Source organism: Zosterops lateralis (genome assembly GCF_965231275.1).
Source record: "Zosterops lateralis genome assembly, chromosome: 37".
NCBI lineage: Eukaryota > Metazoa > Chordata > Aves > Passeriformes > Zosteropidae > Zosterops > Zosterops lateralis.
The window spans coordinates 1,067,614-1,082,776 of NC_139797.1; the positions used below are offsets into that span (position 1 = coordinate 1,067,614).

General features: G+C 50.7%; 1 protein-coding gene and 1 long non-coding RNA gene across 2 annotated transcripts in view; one reads left to right on the plus strand and one right to left on the minus strand.

Moving 5' to 3' along the window:
* LOC310921886 (TBC1 domain family member 17-like) overlaps window positions 1–10,051 on the plus strand; it is a gene marked incomplete at its 3' end in the record, with an annotated part of 29,363 nt that extends 19,312 nt beyond the window's left edge. Inside the window, exons 13-17 of the mRNA XM_083882147.1 lie at window positions 2,764–2,863; window positions 5,638–5,729; window positions 6,771–6,965; window positions 9,028–9,105; window positions 9,941–10,051. Coding sequence (XP_083738273.1) covers window positions 2,764–2,863; window positions 5,638–5,729; window positions 6,771–6,965; window positions 9,028–9,105; window positions 9,941–10,051 — 576 coding nt within the window. The remainder of the gene's footprint in view (window positions 1–2,763; window positions 2,864–5,637; window positions 5,730–6,770; window positions 6,966–9,027; window positions 9,106–9,940) is intronic.
* A 132-nt stretch (window positions 10,052–10,183) lies between these two features.
* Window positions 10,184–10,677, minus strand: LOC310921840. Its single transcript, XR_014592220.1, has 4 exons — window positions 10,621–10,677; window positions 10,482–10,570; window positions 10,324–10,368; window positions 10,184–10,242 (listed from the first exon to the last, which is right to left on the minus strand). It is a non-coding gene; the product is annotated as an uncharacterized lncRNA (long non-coding RNA).
* Between the last annotated feature and the right edge of the window lie 4,486 nt (window positions 10,678–15,163).

Here is a 15,163-nt window from a genome sequence, read left to right on the forward strand (position 1 = left end):
GATTTTGGGGGAAAAAATTTGAATTTTTGGAGAAAAATGGAGATTTTGGGGGAAAAAATTGGAATTTTGGGGGAAAAATGAAGATTTTGAGGAAAAATGAAGATTTTGGGGAAAAAAAGGAAATTTTGGAGGGAAAAAATTGAATTTTTGGGGAAAAATCAGAAATTTGGAGAAAAGATGGAAAAATTGGGGGGAAAATTTGAAAATTTGGGAAAAATTGAATTTGGGGGAAAAAATTGAAAGTTTGGAGAAAAAAATCGGAATTTTGGGGGGATTTTGGGGAGGAAATTTGGGGAAATTTTGTGAATTTTGGGGGTTTTTTGGGTGGAAATTTTTTGGAAATTTGATTTTTTTGGGCAGAATTTTTGTGAATTTTGATTTTTTTGGGGTGGAATTTTTTGGAAAATTTGATTTTTTTTGGGCGGAATTTTTTGGGAATTTGATTTTTTTGGGTGGAATTTTTGTGAATTTTGGATTTTTTGGGCGGAATTTTTTGAAAATTTGATTTTTTTGGGCGGAAATTTTTTTGAAATTTGATTTTTTTGGGCGGAAATTTTTTTGAAATTTGATTTTTTTGGGTGGAATTTTTTGGAAAATTTGATTTTTTGGGTGGAATTTTTGTGAATTTTGATTTTTTTTTGGGCAGAATTTTTTTGAAATTTGATTTTTTTGGGTGGAATTTTTGTGAATTTTGGATTTTTTGGGCAGAAATTTTTTTGAAATTTGATTTTTTGGGCAGAATTTTTGTGAATTTTGATTTTTTTGAGTGGAATTTTTTTGAAATTTGATTTTTTTGGTGGAATTTTTGTGAATTTTGATTTTTTTGAGTGGAATTTTTTGGAAATTTGATTTTTTGGGCAGAATTTTTGTGGATTTTGGGTTATTTTTGGCGGAATTTTTGTGAATTTTGGGGGTTTGGGTGGAATTTCTGTGAATTTTGGGGTTTTTTGGGTGGAATTTTTTGGAAATTTGATTTTTTTGGGCAGAATTTTTTGGAAAATTTGATTTTTTTGGTGGAATTTTGTGAATTTTGGATTTTTTGGGGCAGAATTTTTGTGAATTTTGGGTTTTTTTGGTGGATTTTTTTGGGAAATTTGATTTTTTGGGTGGAATTTTTGTGAATTTTGATTTTTTTGGGGCGGAATTTTTTTTTGAAATTTGATTTTTTTGGTGGAATTTTTGTGAATTTGATTTTTTGGGCGGAATTTTTGTCAATTTTGGGGTTTTTTCGGCAGAATTCTGTGAATTTTGGGTTTTTTAGGTGGAAATTTTTTGGAAATTTGATTTTTTTGGGTGGAATTTTTGTGCATTTTGGGGTTTTTTGGGCGGAATTTTGTGAATTTTGGGTTTTTTGGGCGGAATTTTTTGAAAATTTGATTTTTTTGGTGGAATTTTTTGGGAAATTTGATTTTTTGGGTGGAATTTTTGTGAATTTTGATTTTTTTGGGTGGATTTTTTTGGAAATATGATTTTTTTGGGTGGAATTTTTGTGCATTTTGGGATTTTTTGGGCAGAATTTTTTGGAAATTTGATTTTTTGGGTGGAATTTTTGTGAATTTTGGGGTTTTTTGGGCGGAATTTTTTGAAAATTTGATTTTTTTGGGCGGAAATTTTTTTGAAATTTGATTTTTTGGGTGGAATTTTTGTGCATTTTGGGGTTTTTTGGGCGGAATTTTTTGGGAATTTGATTTTTTTGGGCAGAATTTTTTGGGAATTTGATTTTTTTGGGTGGAATTTTTGTGAATTTTGGATTTTTTGGGCAGAAATTTTTTTGAAATTTAATTTTTTTGGTGGAATTTTTTTTGGAAATTTTGATTTTTTGGGTGGAATTTTGGAAATTTGATTTTTTTGGGCGGAAATTTTTTTGAAATTTGATTTTTTGGGTGGAATTTTTTGAAATTTGATTTTTTTGGGTGGATTTTTTTGGGAAATTTGATTTTTTGGGTGGAATTTTTGTGAATTTTGGGGTTTTTTGGGCAGAATTTTTTTGAAATTTGATTTTTTTGGTGGAATTTTGTGAATTTTGGATTTTTTGGGGCAGAATTTTTGTGAATTTTGCGGGTTTTGGGGCGGAATTTTGTGAATTTTGGGGTTTTTTTGGTGGATTTTTTTGGAAATTTGATTTTTTTGGGCGGAAATTTTTGTGAATTTTGGGGTTTTTTGGGCGGAATTTTTTGAAAATTTGATTTTTTTGGGCGGAAATTTTTTTGAAATTTGATTTTTTTGGGTGGATTTTTTTGGAAAACTTGATTTTTTTGTGTGGAATTTTTGTGAATTTTGATTTTTTTGGGCGGAAATTTTTTTGAAATTTGATTTTTTGGGTGGAATTTTGGAAATTTGATTTTTTGGGCGGAATTTTTGTCAATTTTGGGGTTTTTTCGGCAGAATTTTGTGAATTTTGGGTTTTTTAGGTGGAAATTTTTTTGAAATTTGATTTTTTTGGGCGGAATTTTTGTGCATTTTGGGATTTTTTGGGCGGAATTTTTTGAAAATTTGATTTTTTTGGGTGGAATTTTTTGGGAAATTTGATTTTTTGGGTGGAATTTTTGTGAATTTTGATTTTTTTGGGTGGATTTTTTTGGAAATATGATTTTTTTGGGCGGAATTTTTGTGCATTTTGGGGTTTTTTGGGCGGAATTTTTTGAAAATTTGATTTTTTCGGGTGGAATTTTTTGGGAAATTTGATTTTTTTGGGCGGAAATTTTTTGGGAAATTTGATTTTTTGGGTGGAATTTGATGAATATTTTGATTTTTTTGTTGCAGGGGGGCAGTTTTGGGCCGGGCCGGGCGGGGCTGAAGAGGAAACTGGGAGAACTGGGGGCGCTGGGGAAAATCCTCACCACAACAACACCAAACACACTCGGTGAGAAATCAAAAATTCGGGGGGAAAAAATGACATTTTGGGGGCAAAAATAAAAAAAATTTGGGGAGAAAAATATGAAATTTGGGGGGGAAAAAAAATTGGGGGGAAAAAGCGTGAAAATTTGACAAAAAAAATCAAAATTGGGGGAAAAATAAAAAAAAAATTGGGAAAAAAATTTAAAAATTGGAGGGAAAATGTCAAAAACTGGGGGAAAAATTAAAAAAATTGGGGGAAAAGTCAAAAAAAATTTTGGGGGAAAAATCAAAAATTGGGGGAAAAAAAAGCAAAAAGAATTGAGGAAAAATTAAAAATTTTGGGGGAAAAATCCAAAAAATTTGGGGGAAAAATCCAAAAAATTTGGGGGAAAAAAATCAAAATGTGGGAGGAAAATCAAAATTTCAGGGAGAAAATGCAAAAATTGGGGAAAAAATCAAAATATTTGGGGGGAAAATGCAAAAATTTGGGAGAAAAATACAAAATTTGGGGAAAAATTTTAAAAAAACTGGGTGAAAATAAAAAAATTGGGGAAAAAAACGTCAAAAATTGGGGGAAAAATAAAAAAATTTGGGGAGAAATCAAAATTTGGGGGAAAAATCTGAAATTTGGGGGAGAAAATATGAAATTTGGGGAGAAATTTAAAAAAAAATTGGGGAAAAAAGTCAAAATTTGGGAGGAAAAATAAAAAAAAAATTGTGAAAAAATTAAAAATAAAAAAATTGGGAAAAAAAAATGTGAAAAAATTTTAAAAATTGTGAAAAAAAAAAAAAGAATTGGGAAAAACCAAAAAAAATTGTGAAAAAATTAAATTTGGGAAAAAAATTTGAAAATGTGAAAAAATTAAAAATAAATTTGGGAAAAAAATCCAAAAAATTGTGAAAAGATTTTTTAAAAAATTTTGGAAAAAAATAAAAAAATTGTGGAAAATTTAAAAATAAAATTGTGAAAAAAATCAAAAAAATTGTGAAAAAATTTATTAAAAAATTGGGAAAGAATAAAAAAATTGTGAAAAAATTAAAAGTAAAAAAAATGGGAAAAAATCAAAAAAATGTGGAAAAATTAAAAATGAAAAACTGAAAAAATAAAAAAATTGGGGAAAAAACTAAAAATAAAATTGGGGAAAAATCAAAAAAATTGTGAAAAAAAATTAAGAAAAATATTGGGAAAAAATCAAAAGATTGTGAAAAAATTTTTTAAAAAAATTGGGGAAAAATCAAAATATTGTGAAAAAATTAAAAAAAAAATTTGGGAAAAAAAAAATTTAAAAAAGGGAAAAAATTAAAAAAAAATCAAAAATAAAATTTGGGTGAAGAAAAATTAAAAATTGGGGGAAAAAAATCACCCGAAATTGGGAAAATGCCTGAAAACAATTGGGAAAAAATTTTAAAAAAATGGGAAAAATAAAAAAAAATGTGAAAAAATTAAAAAAAAAACAAAATTGGGAAAAAATTAAAAAAATGTGAAAAAATTAAAAAAATAAAATTGGGGAAAAAATTTAAAAAATTGTGAAAAAAATTAAATTTGGGAAAAAAAATTAAAAAATATGAAAAAAAAGAAAAATAAATTTGGGAAAAAATAAAACATTGGGAAAAAATAAAAAAAATGAAAAATTTGGGCAAAAAAAATTAAAAATTGGGGGGAAAAAAATCAACTAAAATTGGGAAAATCCCTCAAAAAATTGGGTTTGAAGGTGGCGTTTTCCTCACCTGTCCCCACCTGTCCCACCTGTCCCCACCTGTCCCCACCTGTCCCCACCTGTCCCCACCTGTCCCTTTGTCCCCACCTGTCCCTTTGTCCCCACCTGTCCCTTTGTCCCCACCTGTCCCCTACCTGTCCCCACCTGTCCCCACCTGTCCCCACCTGTCTCTTTGTCCCCACCTGTCTCACCTGTCTCACCTGTCCTCACCTGTCCCCACCTGTCCCCACCTGTCCCCACCTGTCCCACCTGTCCCCACCTGTCCCTTTGTCCCCACCTGTCCCTCACCTGTCCCACCTGTCCCTTTGTCCCCACCTGTCCCTCACCTGTCCCCACCTGTCCCCACCTGTCCCCACCTGTCCCCACCTGTCCCTTTGTCCCCACCTGTCCCCACCTGTCCCCACCTGTCCCACCTGTCCCACCTGTCCCTTTGTCCCCACCTGTCCCTCACCTGTCCCCACCTGTCCCCACCTGTCCCCACCTGTCCCCACCTGTCCCTTTGTCCCCACCTGTCCCCACCTGTCCCACCTGTCCCCACCTGTCCCTTTGTCCCCACCTGTCCCGTTGTCCCTCACCTGTCCCCACCTGTCCCTTTGTCCCCACCTGTCCCCACCTGTCTCACCTGTCCCCACCTGTCCCCACCTGTCCCCACCTGTCTCACCTGTCCCCACCTGTCTCACCTGTCCCCACCTGTCCCCACCTGTCCCCACCTGTCCCTTTGTCCCCACCTGTCTCACCTGTCCCCACCTGTCCCCACCTGTCCTCACCTGTCCCCACCTGTCCCTTTGTCCCCACCTGTCTCACCTGTCCCCACCTGTCTCACCTGTCTCTCACCTGTCCCCACCTGTCCCACCTGTCCCCACCTGTCCTCACCTGTATCTCACCTGTCCCCACCTGTCTCACCTGTCTCTCACCTGTCCCCACCTGTCCCACCTGTCCCCACCTGTCCCCACCTGTCTCACCTGTCCCCACCTGTCCCTTTGTCCTCACCTGTCTCTCACCTGTCTCACCTGTCTCACCTGTCCCCACCTGTCCCACCTGTCCCCTGTTGTGTCTCACCTGTCGTGTCTCACCTGTCCAGGTGTGCCCCGGGCTCTCAGGTGTGTCTCCAGGTGGCTCCAGTTCAGGTTCCTGCGAGATTTGGGGCTCGAGGGGACGCGGCGACTCCTGGAGGTACCAAAATATCACAAAAATGGCACAAAAATGGTTCAAAATGGATCAAAATTGGGCCAAAAATGTCACAAAAATGTCACAAAATGCCTCAAAAATGTCACCAAGTGTCACCAAAATGGACCCAAATGGGCCAAAAATGGCTCAAAATGGCCCCAAAAGTGTTACCAAATGGCACAAAATGGCAAAAAATTGGCCCTAATTGTCACAAATTGTCCCTAAAGTGTCACCAAATGGCCCCAAAAATGGCACAAAATGGCCAAAAATGGCCAAAAAGGACCCAAAATGTCACAAATTTTCCCTAAATGGCCTCAAAATGTCACCGAAATGGCTCAAAATGACCCCAAAATGTCCCAAATTGTCACAAAAATGTCACAAAATGGCTAAAAAATGTCACCAAGTGTCACCGAAATGCCCCTAAATGACCCCAAATGGCACAAAATGGCCCCAGATGGTCACCAAAGTGTCCCCAGGTGTGTCCCCAGGTGTGTCCCCAGGTGTCCCAGGTGTCCCCAGGTGTCCCCCAGGTGTCCCCAGGTGTGTCCCAGGTGTGTCCCCAGGTGTGTCCCCAGGTGTCCCCAGGTGTCCCCCAGGTGTCCCCAGGTGTCCCCAGGTGTGTCCCCAGGTGTCCCAGGTGTGTCCCAGGTGTGTCCCAGGTGTCCCCAGGTGTGTCCCAGGTGTGTCCCAGGTGTCCCCAGGTGTGTCCCCAGGTGTGTCCCCAGGTGTGTCCCAGGTGTGTCCCAGGTGTGTCCCAGGTGTGTCCCCAGGTGTCCCCAGGTGTGTCCCCAGGTGTGTCCCCAGGTGTGTCCCCAGGTGTGTCACACCTGTCCCCAGGTGTCCCCAGGTGTGTCCCCAGGTGTCCCCAGGTGTGTCCCCAGGTGTCCCAGGTGTCCCCAGGTGTCCCCAGGTGTCCCAGGTGTCCCCAGGTGTCCCCAGGTGTGTCCCAGGTGTGTCCCAGGTATGTCCCCAGGTGTCCCCAGGTGTCCCCTGTGTGTCCCCAGGTGTGTCCCCAGGTGTCCCCAGGTGTCCCCTGTGTGTCCCCAGGTGCTCTGGACGGGGCTCCCCTGCCCCAATTTCCACCTCTTGGTCACCTGTGCCCTCCTGGAGCTGCTCGGGGACACCTTTGGGGACAGTGACAGCCCTGGGGACAGTGACAGCCCCGGGGACACCTTTGGGGACACCATTGGGGACAGTGACAGCGACGGGGACAGCGACAGCGAGGACAGCGACGGGGACAAGGTGAGGACACGGCCGGGGACACTGGGGACACTGGGGTGGGGTTGGGGACAGTGGGGACACTGGGGACAATGGGGACACTGGGGATGCTGGGGACAGGGTTGGGGACATTGGGGACACTGGGATAGGATTGGGGACTTGGAGACAGAGTTGGGGACAGTGGGGACATTGGGGACACCAGAGACAGGGTTGGGGACACTGGGATGAGGTTGGGGACATTGGGGACATGGCTGGGGACACTGGGATGGGACTGGGGACACTGGGACAAGGCGGGGACAGGGTTTGGGACATTGGGGACAGGGCTGGGGACACTGGGGACACTGGGGACAGTGGGGACAAGGTGGGGACAGGACTGAGGAACATTGGGGACATTGAGATGGGCTTGGGGACATTGGGGACAGTGGGGACATTGGGGACACTGGGATAGGATTGGGGACTTGGGGACAAGGATAGGGACATCAGGATGGGCTTGGGGACATTGGGGACACTGGGATTGGACTGGGGACATTGGGGACAGGGCTGGAGACATTGGGATGGGGTTGGGGACATTGGGGACAAGGTGAGGACACGGCCGAGGACATTGTGGACATTGGGGACATTGGGGACAGGGTTGGGGTCATTGGGGACATTGGCATGGGACTGGGGACATTGGGGACAGGGCTGGGGACATTGGGGACAGTGGGGACACCAGGATGGGGACAGGGTTTGGGACACTGGGGACATGGGGATGGGACTGGGGACATTGGAATGGGATTGGGGACATTGGGGACAGGTTTGGAGACATTGGGGACATTGGGATAGGATCAGGGACTTGGGGACAAGGTGGGGACAGGGTTGGGGACATCATTGGGGACATTGGGATGGGTTTGGGGACAAGTTGAGGACAGGACTGGGACTTTGGGGATGGGACTGGGGACATTGGGGACATGGCTGGGGACACTGAGGACAGGATTGGGGGACATTGGGATGGGACTGGGGACTTGGGGACACTGGGGACAGGGCTGGGGACATTGGGGACAGGGCTGGGGACATTGGGATGGGGACACCGGGGACAGGGCTTGGGGACATTGGGATGGGATTGGGGACACTGGGGGCACTGGGGACATGGGGACCGGGCTGGGGACACCAGGATAGGGTTGGAGACAGTGTTGGGGACCCTGTGATGGCGTTGTGTCCCCAATGTCCCCAATGTCTCCTGTGTGTCCCCAGCTGTCCCCGGTGTCCCCAGGTGTCCCCAATGTCCCCTGTGTGTCCCCAGGTGTCTCCAGTGTCCCCAATGTCCCCTGTGTGTCCCCAGGTGTCTCCAGTGTCCCCAATGTCCCCTGTGTGTCCCCGGTGTCCCCAGGTGTCCCCAATGTCCCCTGTGTGTCCCCAGGTGTCTCCAGTGTCCCCAATGTCCCCTGTGTGTCCCCAGGTGTCTCCAGTGTCCCCAATGTCCCCTGTGTGTCCCCAGGTGTCCCCAGTGTCCCCAATGTCCCCTGTGTGTCCCCAGGTGTCCCCAGTGTCCCCAGTGTCCCCTGTGTGTCCCCAGGTGTCCCCAGGTGTCCCCAATGTCCCCTGTGTGTCCCCAGTGTCCCCTGTGTGTCCCCAGTGTCCCCAGGTGTCCCCAGGTGTCCCCAGTGTCCCCAGTGTCCCCTGTGTGTCCCAGGTGTCCCCAGTGTCCCCAGGTGTCCCCAGTGTCCCCAGTGTCCCCTGTGTGTCCCAGGTGTCCCCAGTGTCCCCAGTGTCCCCAATGTCCCCAATGTCCCCAGTGTCCCCAGTGTCCCCAGTGTCCCCAATGTCCCCAGTGTCCCCAGGTGTCCCCAGTGTCCCCAGTGTCCCCTGTGTCCCCAGTGTCCCCAGTGTCCCCAGTGTCCCCTGTGTCCCCAGTGTCCCCAGTGTCCCCAGTGTCCCCTGTGTCCCCAGTGTCCCCAGTGTCCCCAGTGTCCCCTGTGTGTCCCAGGTGTCCCCAGTGTCCCCAGGTGTGTCCCCAGTGTCCCCAGTGTCCCCTGTGTCCCCAGTGTCCCCAGTGTCCCCAGTGTCCCCTGTGTCCCCAGTGTCCCCAATGTCCCCTGTGTGTCCCCAGGTGTCCCCGGTGTCTCTGGAGGTGGGGGATGTTCTCAGCAGGGCCGAGGGGATGTTCCTGCAGCTGGCGGCCGCCACCGTGAGTCCCCAATGTCCCCAAATTGTCCCCAGAGTGTCCCCAAAGTGTCCCCAAGTGTCACCAGGGTGTCCCCAAAGTGTCCGCAGGATGTCCCCAGAAATGACCCCAAACTGACCAAAAACTGACCCAAAAACTGACCCCAAAGTGTCCCCAAGTGTCCCCAAAGTGTCACCAGAGTGTCCCCAGAGTGTCCCCAAGTGTCCCCAGAGTGACCCCAGAGTGTCCCCGGAGCAACCCTAGAATGTCCCCAAAGTGAACCCAGAAGTGTCCCTAAAGTGTCCTCAAGATGTCCCCAGAGTGACCCCAAGGTGACCCCAAAAAATGACCCCAAACTGACCCCAAAAGTCTCCCCAAAGTGACCCCGTTAGTGACCCCACAGTGACCCCACAACTGACCCCAGACCTCCCCCAGGAGTGCCCCATAACTGACCCATAACTGACCCCATAACTGACCCCATAACTGACCCTACAGTGACCCCACACCTCCCCCAGGACCTGCCCCATAAGTGACCCCACAGTGACCCCATAACTCACCCCATAACTGCCCCATAACTGACCCCCCACTGACCCCATAACTGACCCCACAAGTGACCCCATAACTGCCCCACAGCTGACTCCATAAGTGACTGACCCCATAAGTGACCCCACAAGTGACCCCACGGTGACCCCATAGCTGCCCCTGTTCTCCCCAGGACGTGCCCCACAGTGACCCCATAACTGCCCCATAAGTGCCCCTGTTCTCCCCAGGACGTGCCCCATAACTGCCCCATAACTGCCCCATAACTGACCCCACAGTGACCCCATAACTGCCCCATAACTGACCCATGTCTCCCCAGGACGTGCCCCCGGCCCTGCAGGAGCTGCTGGGACTGGGGGGGGCCCCGGAGCCGCCCCCCGACACCAACCCCCAAACTGGACTGGGAATGGACCCCAAACTGGGAACCTGAACTGAGACTGGGAACCTGAACTGGGACTGGACCCAAACTGGGACCCCAGACTGGGACCCCAGACCCGAACTGGGAACCTGAACTGGGAATGGAGCACAAACTGGGACCCCAAACTGGGATCCCAGACCTGAACTGAGACCCCAAACCTGAACTGGGACCCCAAACTGGGACCCTGAACCCAAACTGGGAACCTGAACTCGGAACCCAAACTGGGAACCTGCTGGGAATGGAAATCTAAACTGGGAACCCAAACTGGGACTGGGAACCTGAACTGGGAATGGGAACCTGAACTGGGACTGGGACCCCGAACTGGGAACCTGAACTGGGAACCTGCTGGGAATGGAAACCCAAACTGGGAACCTGAACTGGGACTGGGAACCTGAACTGGGAACCTGGACTGGGAATGGAAACCTGGACTGGGAATGGGAACCTGAACTGGGACTGGGAACCCAAATTGGGACTGGGAACTTGAACTGGGAACCTGAACTGGGACTGGGAATCTAAACTGGGAATGGGAACCTGGACTGGGGTTGGGAACTGGGACTGGGACAGGGACTGAGAATCTAAACTGGGAATGGAAACCCAAACTGGGACTGGGAACCTGAACTGGGAACCTGAACTGGGAATTGGGACAGACCTAAACTGGGACTGGGAGCTCAAACTGGGAACCCAAACTGGGACTGGGAGCCCCAAACTGGGAGCCCAGACTGGGATTGGGAGCCCAGACTGGTTTGGGAGCCCCAAACTGGGAGCCCAGACTGGTTTTGTCCCCCCTTTTTTGTGCTGCATTAAAGTCATTGGAACCCACCAGGATTTGGGTTACTGGTGTTACTGGTGTGAACTGGGGGGGCCCTGGGGGGTCACTGGTGTGAACTGGGAGCATTGGGGGGTCACTGGTGTGAACTGGGGGGTCACTGGTGTGAACTGGGGGCACTGGGGGGTCACTGGTGTGAACTGGGGGGTCACTGGTGTGAACTGGGAGGGCACTGGGGGGGCACTGGTGTGAACTGGGGGCACTGGGGGGTCACTGGTGTGAACTGGGGGCACTGGTGTGAACTGGGGGGTCACTGGTGTGAACTGGGGGCACTGGGGGGTCACTGGTGTGAACTGGGGGGTCACTGGTGTGAACTGGGAGCACTGGGGGGTCCCAGGGGAATTTTGGGGGGATTTTGGGGAAGGGTCCTGGGTGGATTTTTGAGTGGGGGGTCCTAAATTGGGTCCTCGGGTGTTTTTTGGGGGGATTTGGGGGATCCAGGGGGATTTTGGGGGAATTTTTTTGGATTTTTTTTTATTTTGAGGTTTTTTTGGGGGAAATTTTTGGCATTTTGGGGGATATTTTGGTGATTTTTGGGGGGAACGTTTTGGAGATTTGTTTTAATTTTGAGAGGATTTTTTATTCTTATTTTTGGGGAATTTTTTTGGAATTATTGAGGTATTTTGGAGGGGTATTTTTGGGGTATTTTTGGGAAATTTTGGGGTTTTTTTGGGGAGGGCACTACCCGGCAGCGCCCCCTGGCGGCCCGGGGGGCAGCGGCGCCACTGCGCCTGCGCAAAATGGCGCCGCCTCGCCGCCAGATGGCGCCAACAGCGGGAACCGCCCCTGGCTCAGGCCACGCCCCCTCGCTCAGGCCACGCCCCCTCACTCAAACCACGCCCCTTCATTGGCCCTCGCCCACAAAGCCCCGCCCATTCAACGCCGCTATTGGTCAACGAAGCCCCGCCCATTCCACAGACCCCGCCCCTTCTCTGACCCCGCCCACCCACTTCACTCACCCATGCGCTGTCCCTCATTAATATTAATGAGGGGGCGGAGCCACAGGCCTCCTTTTCTTAATATAGGCCGGGTCTTATTGGAAAACAAGTTATGAATATTAATGAGAGGATGTTAATAGTCTTAATGAGACAAAGCTCATTTAAGTGTTGCTAATTAATGTTCATATGGCTCAGGCGCTCATTAAGTTTGGGGGCGTGGCCTGATGGAAGGGGCGTGTCCCGGCTGGAGTGGGCGTGGTCTGATATAACAGGGGGGGGTTGTGTTAAAGTGGGCGTGGTCTGGGATGTGGTAGGCGTGGTATATGCAAATTATGTGGTAGTGGGTGTGGCTTGTCCTTATATGGTAGCACTGCAATTATGGGCGTGGCACCTGCCACAGATGGGCGTGGCTTTGAGGGGTGGGCGTGGCGTCACCACCTTATTCTGGGCGTGTCCTTTGTAGTTTTGGGGGCGTGGCTTTGTGGGATGGGCGTGGCCTCACGTTTGGAGGGCGTGGCTTGGTGCAGTGGGCGTGTCCTCAGCCGCACAGAGGGGGTGTGTCTCGCAGTGTGGGCGTGGCTTTACCACATCATTCTGAGCCAATCCTCAGGTGCGTGGTGGGCGTGGCTTTTCCTGGGTGGGCGTGGCTTCCATGACATATTTCAACCATTTTGGGGGCGTGGCTTTGGCCAGTGGGCGTGGCTTCCACACCCCATTCTGGGCGTGTCCTCATCCATTCAGGTGGGGCTTGGCTTTAGTGGGGTGGGCGTGGTCTGAGCCATTTGGGGGCGTGGTTTCATTGGGGTGGGCGTGGCCTCAAGGCCCAATTCTGGTCCTGCCCTCCACTACTATGGGGGCGTGTCTTTCCCCAGTGGGCGTGGCCTCACTGCCCCCATTCTGGGCGTGTATTTTGCTGGGTGGGCGTGGCCTCACTGTCCCATTCTGTGCATGTCCGCCACTCCACTGGGGGCGTGTCTTTCCCTGAGTGGGCGTGGCCTCAGTGCCCCCATTCTGGGTGTATCCTCCACCACTTGGGGGCGTGGTTTTCACTGGGTGGGCGTGGCCTCCCCCCTTCCCCCCTTCCCCTGGGCGTGTCCTCCGAGTGGGCAGCGCCTTTTCCCATTGGCTGTGGCCGGGTGGGCGTGTCCTCGGCGGGGGGCGTGTCTTTTGCCGGGTGGGCGTGGCCTCACTGTCCCCATTCTGGGCTTCCCCTCCACTACTCGGTGGGCGTGGTTTTCCCTGAGTGGGCGTGGCCTCACAGCCCCCTATTCTGGACGTGTATTTCACTGGGTGGGCGTGGCCTCACTGCCCCATTGTGGGCGTGTATTTTGCTGGGTGGGCGTGGCTACTCCTCCCCGTTCTGGGCGTGCCCTCCACCACTCTGGGGGCGTGTCTTTTGCCGGGTGGGCGTGGCTTCAGTGTCCTCATTCTGGGCGTGCCCTCCACCACTCAGGGGGCGTGTCTTTCCCCTTGTGGGCGTGGCCTCCCCTTCCCCCCGTTCCATTGGGCGTGTCCTCCGAGGGGGCAGCGCTTTTTCCCATTGGCGGTGGGCGGGTGGGCGTGTCCCCGGCGGGGGGCGTGTCTTTCCCTGGGTGGGCGTGGCTTCTCCACTCCTTTCTGGGCTTCCCCTCCACCACTCGGGGGGCGTGGTTTTCCCTGGGTGGGCGTGGCCTCACAGCCCCATTCTGGGGGTACTCTCCACCACTGGGGGGCGTGGTTTTCCCTGGGTGGGCGTGGCCTTACTGTCCCATTCTGGGCGTGTCTGCCACGCCTCGGGGGGCGTGTCTTTCCCTGAGTGGGCGTGGCTTCTCTTCCCCCCCTTCCCCCCCTTCCCCCCCTCCACTGGGCGTGTCCTTGGGCGTGTCCTCCGAGTGGGCAGCGCCTTTTCCCATTGGCTGTGGGCGGGGTGGGCGTGTCTTTGCCGGGTGTGGGCGTGGTTTGGGCGTGTCCCGGGCGGTGTGGGCGTGTCCGGGGCGGGGTGGGCGTGTCCCGGCTCCATCCGCTCCATCTCGGCGGGTCTCTCCGGCCGCCCCCGGCGCTGGCGGAGCCCCCGGGCAGGTACCACACCTGGGGGGGGGGGAGGGGTCTCCGCTCACCTGGGGGGGGGTCCCACCTCACCTGGGGGGCGGGGGAGGGGCTGAGCCCCCCGGTCTGAGGGGGGAGGGGAGGCGTGTGGAGGGTGGGGGAGGGGAAAAGCGGCGTGAGGAGATGAGGTGGGGGCGGGGGGAGGGGGGAATTTGGGGAGGGGTCGCCGCCGCCGCCTCGTGGGGGGTTTTTTTTTTGGGGTGGGGGGAGGGGTGGTGGAATCGGGGCCGCGCGCCGGGGGAGGGAGGGAGGGGGGTGGGGGAGGGGCGGAACGGGGCCGCGTGGATTGAGGGGGGGGGGAGGGGTGTGCAAGGTGGGGGGGGGGGGAGGGGGCGTGGGAAAAAAAAATTAAATTTGGGGGGTGGGCGTGTAAAAAAAATGGAGGGGTAGGAGTGTAAAAATGGGGGGTGGGAGTGTAAAAAAATGGGGGGTGGGCGTGCAAAAATGGGGGAGGGGTCGCGGCGTGCGCCCGTTTTTTGGGGGGGGGAGGGGTGGGCGTGCAAAAAGGGGGAGGGGGAGGGGGAGGGGGAGGGGAGGGGTCCCTGCAGTGACACGTGGGGGGGGGAGGGGCGGGGGGAGGGAGAGGCCACGCCCCCTTTGGTCTCCAAACAGGGACCCCTCCCCCCTTTTCATTAATTAACCCGCCCCCATTAACCCCCCCTATGTAACCCTCCCCTCATTAACCCCCCCTCTAACATTAACCCCCCTCATTAACCCCCCTCATTAACCCCCCTCATTAACCCCCCTCATTAACCCTCCCCTCATTAACCCGCCCCTCATTAACCCCCCTCATTAACCCCCCCTCATTAACCCCCCCCATTAACCCCCCCCATTAACCCCCTCATTAACCCTCCTCATTAACCCCCCCTCATTAACCCCCCTCATTAACCCCCCTCATTAACCCCCCCTCATTAACCCCCCTCATTAACCCCCCCCATTAACCCCCCCATTAACCCCCCCTCATTAACCCCCCTCATTAACCCCCCTCATTAACCCCCCCATTAACCCCCCCTCATTAACCCCCCTCATTAACCCCCCTCATTAACCCCCCCTCATTAACCCCCCCCATTAACCCCCCTCATTAACCCCCCCTCATTAACCCCCCTCATTAACCCCCCTCATTAACCCCCCCTCATTAACCCCCCCCTCATTAACCCCCCTCATTAACCCCCCTCATTAACCCCCCTCATTAACCCCCCTCATTAACCCACCCCTCATTAACCCCCCTCATTAACCCACCCCTCATTAACCCCCCTCATTAACCCCCCTCATTAA